The sequence below is a fragment of the Tachysurus fulvidraco genome, chromosome 19, assembly GCF_022655615.1.
Source record: "Tachysurus fulvidraco isolate hzauxx_2018 chromosome 19, HZAU_PFXX_2.0, whole genome shotgun sequence".
NCBI classification, from domain to species: domain Eukaryota; kingdom Metazoa; phylum Chordata; class Actinopteri; order Siluriformes; family Bagridae; genus Tachysurus; species Tachysurus fulvidraco.
Genome location: NC_062536.1, coordinates 5,829,521 through 5,842,020, shown reverse-complemented (window position 1 = coordinate 5,842,020; position 12,500 = coordinate 5,829,521). Strand labels below are relative to the sequence as shown.

At 44.2% G+C, this 12,500-nt stretch overlaps 1 protein-coding gene and 1 long non-coding RNA gene across 2 annotated transcripts in view; one reads left to right on the top strand and one right to left on the bottom strand.

Annotated features, from left to right (window-relative positions):
- Positions 1–4,334, bottom strand: part of dusp16 (dual specificity phosphatase 16) — a 15,144-nt gene extending 10,810 nt beyond the window's left edge. Inside the window, exon 1 of the mRNA XM_027153900.2 lies at positions 4,068–4,334. Within this exon, the coding sequence (XP_027009701.1) occupies positions 4,068–4,334 (267 nt within the window). The remainder of the gene's footprint in view (positions 1–4,067) is intronic.
- LOC125139619 lies at positions 2,951–4,472 on the top strand. Its single transcript, XR_007138674.1, has 2 exons — positions 2,951–3,902; positions 4,092–4,472. It is a non-coding gene; the product is annotated as an uncharacterized LOC125139619 (long non-coding RNA).
- Positions 4,473–12,500: the final 8,028 nt, after the last annotated feature.

Genomic DNA, 12,500 nt, shown 5'->3' with positions numbered 1-12,500 from the left:
CACACTACAGGGAATTTAGAGATGTCTTTGGACTGGGGAGGAAACCGGAGAACCCAGAGGAAACCCCTGGTAGACAGGGAGAACGTGCACACACTCCACACACACTGAGAGAGGAGACAGGAATCAAACCCCCAACTCTGAAGGCATGAGGCAAACATGTTAATCACTAATCGACTGTATGCTGATGTTATGAGCTGTATTTTGTTCGTCCAAATTGCATGTTTGCAAGAGAAACAGACACCATGGTGAGGGACGGATGTGTACAGCTGTTATATTGCGAGTAAAAACAGGAAGTAACTCGTCTTCTGGACTTTCCACAACATGACCTGAAACGTGTACGTTTCAAAAAAAGACTCTGTTGTATCGGAAAATAAGAAACGGCATCGCAGCTGTTATATCAACGCCACGTGTCTCGTTTCCGGAGAAACGGGACGTTTCAGAGCGAGACAAACTTGCAGACGATATCATCGCTGTGGTCTAAACATAACGCTGATTGCGTACCGGGTTCGTGAGGTCAGAGTGTGTACATGTTCTCTCTGATGCCTCACTTCACTGCGCACAGAGAGACGACTAGCGATGTGAATGCAGACATCATTAACGTGGTGTCTGTCGCTGTTGAAGTGTCCGGACACCGGAACGGAGAAAACGAGGCTGCCTAAAGGTGGAAAAATGCAATGTGTTAAAAGTAAGAGGAGTTGTGATCTTTAATAACATCTATCTAGTGTAATATATAACGTTCTACATTAGCACAACTTCAGTCTGCGATGCTAACAGCACTGCAGATGTTTTTCTCTCTCTCTCTCATTCTCTCTCACTCTCTCGGTCTGTTATCTCAGGATTCTCATGCATTCCACAGGACAGCGTGGCTCTGGGGTCTGATGTCATCCTCGATTGAGCAATAGTTCGGGTTCTGAAATTACACAACTCCGTAAACTGCGTCTCCTTGTGTGTCTGACCGCTTTCGTGTGTGTACAAAGAGAAAAAACCCACAACACACCAAATAAACGAAATCATGCTTATAGTTAGAGTGAGGAAACAAAGAAGCCCTGATTTTTTTTAAGAGTGTGTGTGTGTGTGTGTGTGTGTGTGTGTGTGTGTGTGTGAGATGAGAGATAGAGAGAGAAGAGAGGCAGGATGGCTCAAGGCTGGCCAGAGGCAGATAGCACTGGGATGAGGTCACTTGGCAACCTGTTGCTAAGGCCTCCCAAGGGCCCTCGTGAGTGGGGATGGATTATTCGACGCGATACAGACTCTTCATGAACACGGGGTTTTGTAGGCAGCGAGGCGAAAGCCGTTTATCAAACGCCTCCGAGTTCGACTGCGAGGGGTTTATGGAAATGTAGAAACGCTGACATTGCCTCAGAGGAGGAACAATTTGCTTTGCTGTGGTAAGATTTGCGTGATCATGAATTAGCATTTTCACACACACACACACACACACACACACATCTCCACTAAAATAAATGCACAGGTTAAACATGGCTCCACCAGGGTATAATTCACCATCACACACTGTCTCACGTCCACACTGACAGAAACCGACTGTTTTTCACCTCACCGATGTAAAGGATCTCTGTTGTATTTGTCCAGTCAGGGTTGCTGACGGTGCTAATATGCAAATAAGAAGGTGTTTACCTCAGGGTTTTGAATGTACGGTGTGACACGTCAGATTATAAAGAGCCTGGATCGCGTCGTTAATCCCGGGTAAAGTATGAGCGGTGTGAAACCTCAAACCACATAAACCCAGGATTGTGTTCGTCCAAGCCGAACAACTCGTTTGGAGGAAACTCCTCATAGTGCTAGTGTTAGAGAGCTTTCATGCTACGTAGGGTTGTTACAGCGATATAAATGAGACATGGAAGCTCACTGTAGCTCACGGACATGACTACGCTGAGAGGAAAAGTGCAGCCCAAATGTCTTCGGCTGGTCTGAGAAGAAAGGTGATGGATAGGGTTGCCACCCGTCCCGTGAAATACGGAATCGTCCCGTATTTACAGGCAAAATGACGCGTACATGGGTCCACATTATACAGCATCCCATGCAAATCACCCCACCCGCATTGCGTAGAGACGCGTCCTATTCTGCCCCTGATTGGGTAATACTCGTTGCCATCGTTGGTTTGATTGGTTTGTTTTAGAGTTACTGGCCTTGAATCACGGCCAGTCAGAGGAGGGCGGGACGCTGCCTCGCCGGGTCTTTTGACAGAGTCAGAGTGACAGAAAATCCATATGAAACGATGGCATCTGATACACTGATATATATCCGGTGATGTTATTATGTTCATGATCTTCACGGAAGATCTTTTGCAAGTTTGTAAGTTATAATTACTAAAGTTATGGATCTGTTAATTTAATAATAAGTTAATAAAATATGGTTCACATCTCACAAGTTCCTCCAAAAGCTTATTTTTTGTGTTCTCAGTCACACTTTGTTGGCGTATATTTATCATCATCATAGCTGTGTATGTTCAATATGACCACTTAAGTTGTGACAGTGAGAGACTGAGTGCATCTGTTCACAGATATCTTATTATAATGTCCATTGGTATCAATCTTAATATTTTTATGAATACATATTTTAAGTTATGATATACCACCACTGGCACGCCATCGGGACTGTGGTCATCGTGGCCCCAAGGGATGTGGCCCCCGCTGCGGCAGGCGTCCCTTATTTTTCTGTATTGAAGGTGGCAACCTTAGTGTTGGAGATTCAGTGAACAATCTGAACAGTGCGACATGACACTAAATCCATTTGACTTTTTTTTCCTCTCGCGCTCAGGTTTCAACAATAGCTCATTACGGACGCCGAGCCAAACGTTAAAAATATCCCGACCACAGTGATAAATCATGTCAGTGACATTCAGTCATATCCTTGTGGCTATAAACAAAGTTTCTTTTCCCGTGAAGCCGGATTGGCGTCACTCGCGGCGATCACGGTAATAACACGTACGTTATCGCAGAATGTAGCATGAGATGTTATGATGTCATAATCTTGTTTAACACGAGGCTGAGTGCTGGACGGAGGGGTCGTTATAGCACTCGGAATAATCAGACTAAGAAAAACAACTCATTATTGTTATAACTCTAATATTAGAAGCTGTTTGTTTAAGAACCACATGGGTATTTCTTTTTGATTCGAGGCTCTGGGTTGTTGTTCGGAGGATCCGAGTTCAAGCCCAAGCACTGCCACTGTTGGGCCCCTGAACAAGGCGCCTAGCCTGTATAACCTCGGGATATGTGAAGAAGGAATTTCACTGTGTTGTCATAAAGATAACAAAATAAAGTCCACGACTTTTAACGTGTTTAGCGAGACGAGAACTAAAAGTATTAACAAGCATTGACTTTAGTACGATTTTTTTAGATTATGATGATGTCATGATGCTTAGAAAAGATCAGGGAAATTTGTTTAGCTCTCGTTCTGTATGTTTGTGGTCCTGCCCTCAGCAGCAGATCAGATTCTGTACGGCGTGTCTGTGACCTTTACTTTCTGGAACGGAACAGAGCTGAAAAAAAGTGAAGTAAACAAGCTCAAAATATTAGCTTGCTATATACAACCGCTGCCTGGTTTAAAAAAAGTCCGACGGTGTGTAAGTGAGAAGGTCAGCTTCCTCGGTCACGCCGGACGGATAGTTTACCGGAAAGTTCCACGGATGTGCTGAGACGGATGACGGACGTAGCCGAGCCGGAGGAACTGTGAAAAACGACTCTCACGCTGTCTTCGTGCGTTCTTATCTAAACGGACACAAAATCAGTACCTAGCCCTAACAAAACGTGATTACGTTGATGACTAGACTGAACGATGTAGCGTGAGTGGGGCCGATTCGTGGAGTATTAGCATAAAGCGGGAACGTTGTGAAATCTCACCAGGATGTTGGGATCTACAGCAGAACTACAGCAGTGAGTGTGAGTAAATTCATCTGGGTGCATGTTTATATTCAGATTCAATCCTGATAGCCATGAAACAATTGAGCGTACAAACAACCTTGAATGGCCCCCGAGAGCAAATGGGGAAGTGGTTCAGGTGTGTTATGGACAGATTGTTCAGGTTCACGTTATCCTCGTACTCACCTTCTTTTTTGCCGAATGCTGCAGAAGCTCTGCGATCTGCACCTTGTCCTGCTGCAGCCTCCTCTTCATCAGCTTGGAGCAGTTGACGTTAACCGCCTCTAGGATGTGGGAGGTGTTATAATCCACAAAGGGTCTGCTGTCGATCAGAAGCACTCGGTCCAGTCCACCCTCCAGCAACGCTACGAGGCCTTCGGGCCCGATGAGTCTCACTGAGGCTGGAGCTCCCGTCCCGGCATGCTCTACCATATCCATGACCTCTCGATCCATCCGTCTGACTGTTACCTCCTCTCTTCCTGTGGTGCAATGACGTGGCCCGCGAGGGCCTTCAGCAGAAGAACGACCCCATTGTGGTGGCAGCCGATGATGTCACCCTTTTAGTGTTTGGCTGGTGAGTTTGAAGAAGAAGAAGAAGAAAAAAAAAAGTGCGAGTAAAAAAAAAAAAAAAAAAAAAAAAAAAAAGCGAAAGCAAGAAACAGAAAGGAAAAGAAAGAAAAAATTGAAGGGAGGGAGAGAGGATTTTTTCTTAATGTACTATGGGGGGAAATAAAAAAATAAAAAAATAAAAACCCCTCCACGCTGTCCTCTGTATGCACTACACGTATGTGTGCATGTCTGAGAGAGTATGGATGTGGTAATGGGGTCTGTGTTTGCCAAGCAGTAAGATCACTTCGGCCCACTTCCAGCAGACTCGGCTGTGTTTTGGGGGGTTTGCCTGGGAAGGGAAAGAGGAGGAGGGTGTGCTTCTTCTTTTTTTTTTTTTTCCCCCTCACACCATTGCACGAAGGACACAAAAGAGGGCTTTTCTCCTGGGTCACAGTGCCATTACATCATCTCCTTGCTTCTCGTCTTCATGCTCAAGTGGTTATTAGGCTGTGGAGAGAAAAGCACGGCGCATGTTAATTTCTCCACAACGATAGACTGTGTCATGGAAAAGCTGGTGTTATTAAAGACCTAGAGAGTTGAGAGAAACCATGACTGCATGCTGTGTGAAGTTTTTCAGTGTGGATAAAATACCCTGAGTGTGAAATGTAGGATTTGAAAATGGCAACTTCCTAGTAATGATGTAGGTGCCATCGAGTCAGTCGGTTATTGTGGAAACTCCCTCTGTGCTCTTCTCTTCTCCTTGGTGTCGACGTGAAGCAAAATTCCCCCAGCAATGAGTTCCCCTTTCCAACAAGGCCCACACACAAGGACAATAAAACAAATTGTGCGCTAAGCCCTTCGATCGCATGCGCCAAGACAAACGATCCGACCCGAGGAGCGCTGGCTTGGTGGGTTTCCAAACGCTCCAATGAAATCTCGTCTACTTGTTTAGTCTGGGAGCCTCATGGGCTCTGAATCATGGAGCCCGAAATGCTAATCATCAGTATTCAAGTTTCTCAGATTTCTACACGCCAGCATTCGGACAATAAAAGTGTGTATATTACACCGTCCCTTTGGGTTCGAGCGGTTTTACACAATTAACACAGAAATCTAGCAAAATTTCAAGGCGGATTTGGTTTCAGGAGCGTCGCGTGACGTGACGACACTAAAACGTTTGTTCGGCTAAATCTCTCTTCCAGTCGTGTGTGTGAACATGAGTACGGCTCTAAAAGTCACCACGTGCTAACGAGGCGGACACAACAGCGCCTTCGGTGCTAGGAGTGTAAAAGAAAAATCCTTGGCTTGCAGTTTTCAAAATAATAAATAAATAAATTAATAAATTAATAAATTAATAAATAAATAAATAAATAAAATAAAATAAAATAAACACAGTCAAGCAACCGACAATCCGGTAGCCAACAATCACAAAAAAATTTCTCTGAAATCCTGGAGGAACTGTATATAGAATTGAGGGGTTGTGTGTGTGTGTGTGTGTGTGTGTGTGTGTGAGATACATTCTTATATTACATGTTGCCTAATCGCAAATATTTGTGCCGATGATGATGAACTTTCATTTTACGATTCCACACTGATGACCTTATATCCTAAAGGCTGATAAATGGCTGTTCTTCCTTAGGGGTGTGTGTGTTTGTGTGTGTGTGTGTGTGTGTGTGTGTGTGTGTGTGTGTGTGTTTGTGTGTGTACTCTCAACGGTATAAAAAGACAATCAGTTCCAAAGACATACCTTGTACGTGGTTGGTGTTTGTAGCTGTGACTGAGGTGTCAAAATGGTGTGTGTGTGCATGTGCGTGTGTGTGTGTGTGTGTGTGTGTGTGGTCACCTGTCTTTCTGTTCTCTCCATTATTGGAGTTTAATCATCATTATTACTGCATTATAGATATACTTTATAATAACCGGCACATTAACCTCTCTGCTTCCCCGATACAACACCAGGTGAAAGGTCAGATGAATCTAAGTACAGATGTATATATGTATATATATATATATATATGTATTGAAGTATATTTGTTATTCGTAACCAGTGGAAGGATGGATTAAGTGAAATACGGTCATTGGATCCCTACAGGGACTCTGCGATGGGCTAAAAATACAGCAGCATTTCCAATAAAAAAAAAAAAAAAAAAAGGTTTTGTGTTTCATCGGGTCAAGCCTAAACACCCCGAGACGAAAATAACGAGTCGCTATGGCAGGTTTTACCCCATGATCTTGTGACTCTAAAGATGCTCCGGTTCGGTTTCCTGTTGTTTTCCACAACACCTCTCCTCACTCTTTTTTTTTATCTCAGCATATACACGAATATGGACAAGAGCTGACTTTGGGATACTATTACTGCGAGAAGAAAATAAACGTGCCGTCATAAAGCGCTCGGTTGTACAGATTCCTCAGGAAAGGCAGACCGTCGTGTTATAAATATGCACTGTACGCATCGCTGACAGCTACCTCGATAAAAAGTTATATATAAGCTCCGAGTAAGAGCCGCGTACGTCAGTCGAAGTGAAGCGTGAGCTCATACGGATTAAACTGAACTTTTAGTTCTCCTGCTGAAGTCAGTGTAGGTGTGTGTGCAGCCTAATGAGGAGTGTACTGACTCACACACATGTAGCTGGAGACTACAAGCTGTAACCCAGTCTGACTAGAAAAGAACAAAAAGAAAGAAAGAAAACACACACACACACACACACACACACACACACACACACACACACACACAGGAAACATACCTCACCCAGACTCGGACATCAAAATGGCTGCTTACGACACGGATAGTAAACGAACTAGCACATCTTCGCTACTCTATACAAAAGTTTTTACTTTGGATCAAACGACGTAACAGAAAACGCAGTGATTCCCACTTCGGAGGTCCCTCTAGGGACTCGCGATGGCAGATATCTCGAGCTTTAGATTTCCAGACGCAGTCCTGCAACTGTCTATGAGCAGAAATATAAAAGAGTTCCAGGCTCTCAGATGAGCCACAGACTCACCTTCAGTGAGATTATAGCTGGACACCCATTACTTCATTATGTGTGTATAAGAGTAATAAAACACTTTGGGTCATGCTGTTATGGGAAACGATTCCACTTTGTCGTGGCAACGTATCGCAGAGGACGATTTTACAACCCTCGGCGTGTAAAGAGTTTTATTCCCGAACTTATTATACAATCCCGCTATAAATCCTGTGACAAACAGGGAAGTAGACTTCACGCCTTTGTTCTTCTGAACTTTGTGTCTTTCCACTGGGCGTCTTGGCAGAGGTTCTGCTTGTTCGCAAGGAGGAAGTCGCCCTCCTAATTTGGAAGCGCTGACCTTCCTTTACTTGTTGACAAAGGCAGAAATGAATGAGAGAGCCTGGCGCAGCTTGAGTGAAAAAGTGACACGTTTCCACTTGTCAAGGGCGACGGAGTAGAAATCTTTGATGAGACAAACGTTCGACATGAACGTGAAGGAGATACGCTGTAAGGACAAACGTTTGTGTTTGCCTGACCGTCGCGTTCATCTGTACGTGTTGAACATCTCATCAACGTTAATTCCCCCTGTGTTTGCTGTTAGAAAACACTCTACTCTCCTGTGAAGGCTTTCCGCTAGATGTTGGAGTGTGTCTGTGGGGATTAGTGATCATTCAGCTACAGGAGCATTAGTGAGATCAGACACTGGTGTTGGAGTGTGTCTGTGGGGATTAGTGATCATTCAGCTACAGGAGCATTAGTGAGATCAGACACTGATGTTGGAGTGTGTCTGTGGGGATTAGTGATCATTCAGCTACAGGAGCATTAGTGAGATCAGACACTGATGTTGGAGTGTGTCTGTGGGGATTAGTGATCATTCAGCTACAGGAGCGTTAGTGAGATCAGACACTGATGTTGGAGTGTGTCTGTGGGGATTAGTGATCATTCAGCTACAGGGGCATTAGTGAGATCAGACACTGATGTTGGAGTGTGTCTGTGGGGATTAGTGATCATTCAGCTACAGGAGCGTTAGTGAGATCAGACACTGATGTTGGAGTGTGTCTGTGGGGATTAGTGATCATTCAGCTACAGGAGCGTTAGTGAGATCAGACACTGATGTTGGAGTGTGTCTGTGGGGATTAGTGATCATTCAGCTACAGGGGCATTAGTGAGATCAGACACTGGTGTTGGAGTGTGTCTGTGGGGATTAGTGATCATTCAGCTACAGGAGCATTAGTGAGATCAGGCACTGATGTTGGAGTGTGTCTGTGGGGTTTAGTGATCATTCAGCTACAGGAGCATTAGTGAGATCAGACACTGGTGTTGGAGTGTGTCTGTGGGGATTAGTGATCATTCAGCTACAGGAGCATTAGTGAGATCAGACACTGATGTTGGAGTGTGTCTGTGGGGATTAGTGATCATTCAGCTACAGGAGCATTAGTGAGATCAGACACTGATGGTGTAAGAGTGAGGAGGTCTGGGGTTCAGTCTGTGTTCCAGTTCATCCCAAAGGTGTTCAGTGGGGTTGAGTCAGAGTCAGGGCTCTGTGCAGGACACTCCAGTTCTTCCACTCCAACATTAACACACCATGTCTTCATGGAGCTCAGGGGCTTTGTGTACAGGGACATCGTCCTGCTGGAACAGGACATGGTAATGCTATACCATGCCATACTAGGACATCCTGCACAATTTTGTCTTACCAGTTTAACATGGCATGAAGAAGAATCAGTTTGAGGTGTGATGCTCAGGGGTGTACATACTTTCCCTGGTGACCTCCCTTGACCTGTTCAGACATCTCTGAGGATAAGAGTTGAAGAAGATTTACATGAAAAAAATGCAACCACATCTGCTCACCTACAGCATGGAACTCAAACCTTCCTGTTATTAAAATATCCACTAACATTTAAGCTCCAACATTAAAACAAGACTTTGGTGGTGAATCGAGACGCCGTTCCGAGCACGTGTTTCATCTTAAACTGACTGATGAACATAAAACTTTTGGATATGGAGGAAACGAAGGCGACAAACCTCAGGCTTTTAACAAGGGGATTTCTTCTATCCCTTGGTAGGGAACCGTGGAAAATCACGTTCGGCATGCTACAATTTCCCCACAGTGTGATCCCTGACCACAACAAACAGATTTCAAAGGCATGGAATCGACATGCGCCGGATCGTAATAACATCCCCTACAGATCTGCAGCAGCTGCCCTTTTTTTCTGGCATTATGGCTTCTGCTCAGCATCAACTGCCAAGTGTGTTCATATAACCTAATAAACCTGTTGCTTCGTCTGGTCTCTCAGGACAACGGCATGTGTTTAGCAAACCTGGTGTTTAAAGGCTGATTGATAAACAAACAAACAAACAGGATTTTTTTGTGCATAAATGAGAATAAAGCCGGCTTTACACAGACTAAATACATCAGAATATAAACACAAAATAACCTGCGGTTGAAAAATGGAACTAGAAAATGGTGTTTAAACGACTCAGTGTTGCCAGATTATGCAGGATTCCTCCTGCTTGAAATACATTTAATCGCTTTCAGAGGAGAGATTAAAAAAAAATAAAAAATCTTTAACTCTAAACAGATTGTCATGGTTACAAAATGACATCTGTACATTGAAACGCATCACGTTTTCACACACCACGATCTACAAATAATGCCCCGACATGGCAACCCTGAGTGTCTTGTGGGAAAGTCAAGACCTTCTCAACATCCTCCGCATGTTGTGTGGGTGCTGCTTTTACACGGGTGTACATATTTTCCGGGGGCGGCTGATAACAAATGTTCCGTCTGTCGCGGATGTTTACGTGCCACTGGATTAGTGCGTCATGCTACTCGTTTGATAAAAGTATAACGAATGATCTAAAATGCTACGAATGGAATAAACCATGACGAGCTCTGCTCACACCCAAAGTCATCGCTGTGCTAGTACATCATGCTGCAAAAGTTGTGTGCGAATGCTGTGGATCGTCTGTGAAACCGGTGGCTTGCGACATAGCTACAGTTCAACCAGCTCTTCCCTCTCTCGTTTTCATTGGCTTGACACTGACGCTTTTTGATTTCCACTCTGTAAGCAATTGCCGTCCAAACAATAACTACTAACGATCAGTACTGGTGAAAACGAATCGACTCCTCGCGACCAATCGGATTGAAGAACGGGGAATCCGAGAGGCGCTGTTGTGTCCGCCTCGTTAGCACATGGTGACCGCTTCAGACGACAGAGAGAGTCTGACACCCTGCTTATCAGTGACATTAAGTTCAGGTGAGACTTCAGTAATGAATCTGACCAATAAAGGCTAAAGACTGACGAGAGAGTCGACTTTGGAACATGGTGTGTCATGCATGTTATAAATACCCGCCATGGCATATGGCCCAAATGTCAGGCACAGAAATAACGAATGACATTCATTTGCATTCTTTTTTTTCTTTTTTTTTTTTAAATATGCATTTTTTCTCTTTTCTTCCATAAACAGCGTGACATACCGATGAAGGCAAAAAAATAAAAATATAAATTAAAATCTTTATGTTTTTGTTTGAGATCGAGATCGTCGAGGGCTTTTATGATTATGGTAGAAAAGCAAATCTCTTTCTCTGGCTGGAAATCCAGACTTACTCTGAAACCCGAGCGGAAATCGACACATGAACCTGACACAAACAGGATTGGTGTAAGCGCACACGTACAAACCCAACGCGTATGAATTGTATGATTTTCTGCTACCTTCTCTCTATTCTGACCTTCTGTCACGTCAGAAATGATCCGAGTCGGCTCGCTACGCTACAGATCTGAAGCGACGCTGCCGGAAAAGTTCCAAGCAGGACCGCGGTTAAAGATAAGGGACAAAGAGAAAGCCGTTTCTTACGCGTTGAGCTCCCAGATGGACGGAGAGGTGCTGGAGTTTCAGCAAGCAGCCCTGTACTGCCTGCCCCCTGGAAGCCCACTTCCACTTTTACAACTGCTAATTCAGGACACGTCACTGGACACCTGGCGCTCAAAGCCTCAGCCTTATATACATGTAAACAATCTGGCTGAAATAAAAGGTGTGTTTTTAAGAGGGGTTTAATTCGGGATGTGCTCTTTCACTGCCCTGTCACACCCCTGCCAAGTATTAAGAGTCTCAACTTCCTTTCACTAACTGGCCTGTTTCGTGTTTGTGTGTGCATGTGTGTGTGTGTGCGCGCACATGTGTGTGTGTTGGTAAAAAGGAAGCCTTGATCAAAACATTCCTGTCATTATCTAACCAGTCGACTGGCTTCCATTTGACTGCCGCACTTCCTCCATTAAAATAAAATTGTGTTGTTTATGCTGTAAAGAGAGGAAAGTGGTGGTAAAATGTGGCTGGCGTTGCCCTCAGGTGAACTTACTTCATTGACTGTTACAGAAAACAAAAGAAATGACCTGCGATTGTATTTCATTCAGGTTACAGCAGCGCAGTTCAGCGCGATGTCTGAACGAAATGCGGTTCTACAGGAGAGCTGAATGAAAGAGTTCGATGTATCGACTGATGAATTAAAGGAACGGTGAAAGGTTCGACTCTCTAGCTTAGTCTGTACACTCTAAAGCAAACGCTCGTGTACACGGTGCGATCTGTTTAAATGTAAGTAGTGCTGTTCACAACGTTGTGAGCGGACAATTTAATTCGCCGAGACATCAGGGGATGAGATACGGCCTTTAGGGGGAACTACAGCTAAAACTCTCCTTTCCCTGCATCCTTTCCCCTTCAGTGAATTCTCACTTCTGACAGGTGAATACTTTATCTAAGAAAAGTTCTCAGGTGGATCATATCATACGTGCTACAGCCAACGCAAAGAGGTTCCTGACCTTTAGTTAAACGTTAGCTACTACCTTCCTCACTGCCGTTTTTCTACCTACCAGCCTAAATCGTTCTTCGGTTCGTCCTTCTATCCACGACGCTACAACCAAGAGCCTGCTCTCTATCCAAAAACTCATTCCATGTCCAAAGAGCCCTCGAGAAACCATTTGAGACTGAAAACGGAGAGAAGTTTTGTAAACCAGTTTACGTAGTGCTTTATTAATGCTAATAAACAAAATTAATCTACATACAGAAGTCGAATATTGCCCGTCAGACTTCGTTTCCTATTACGGCT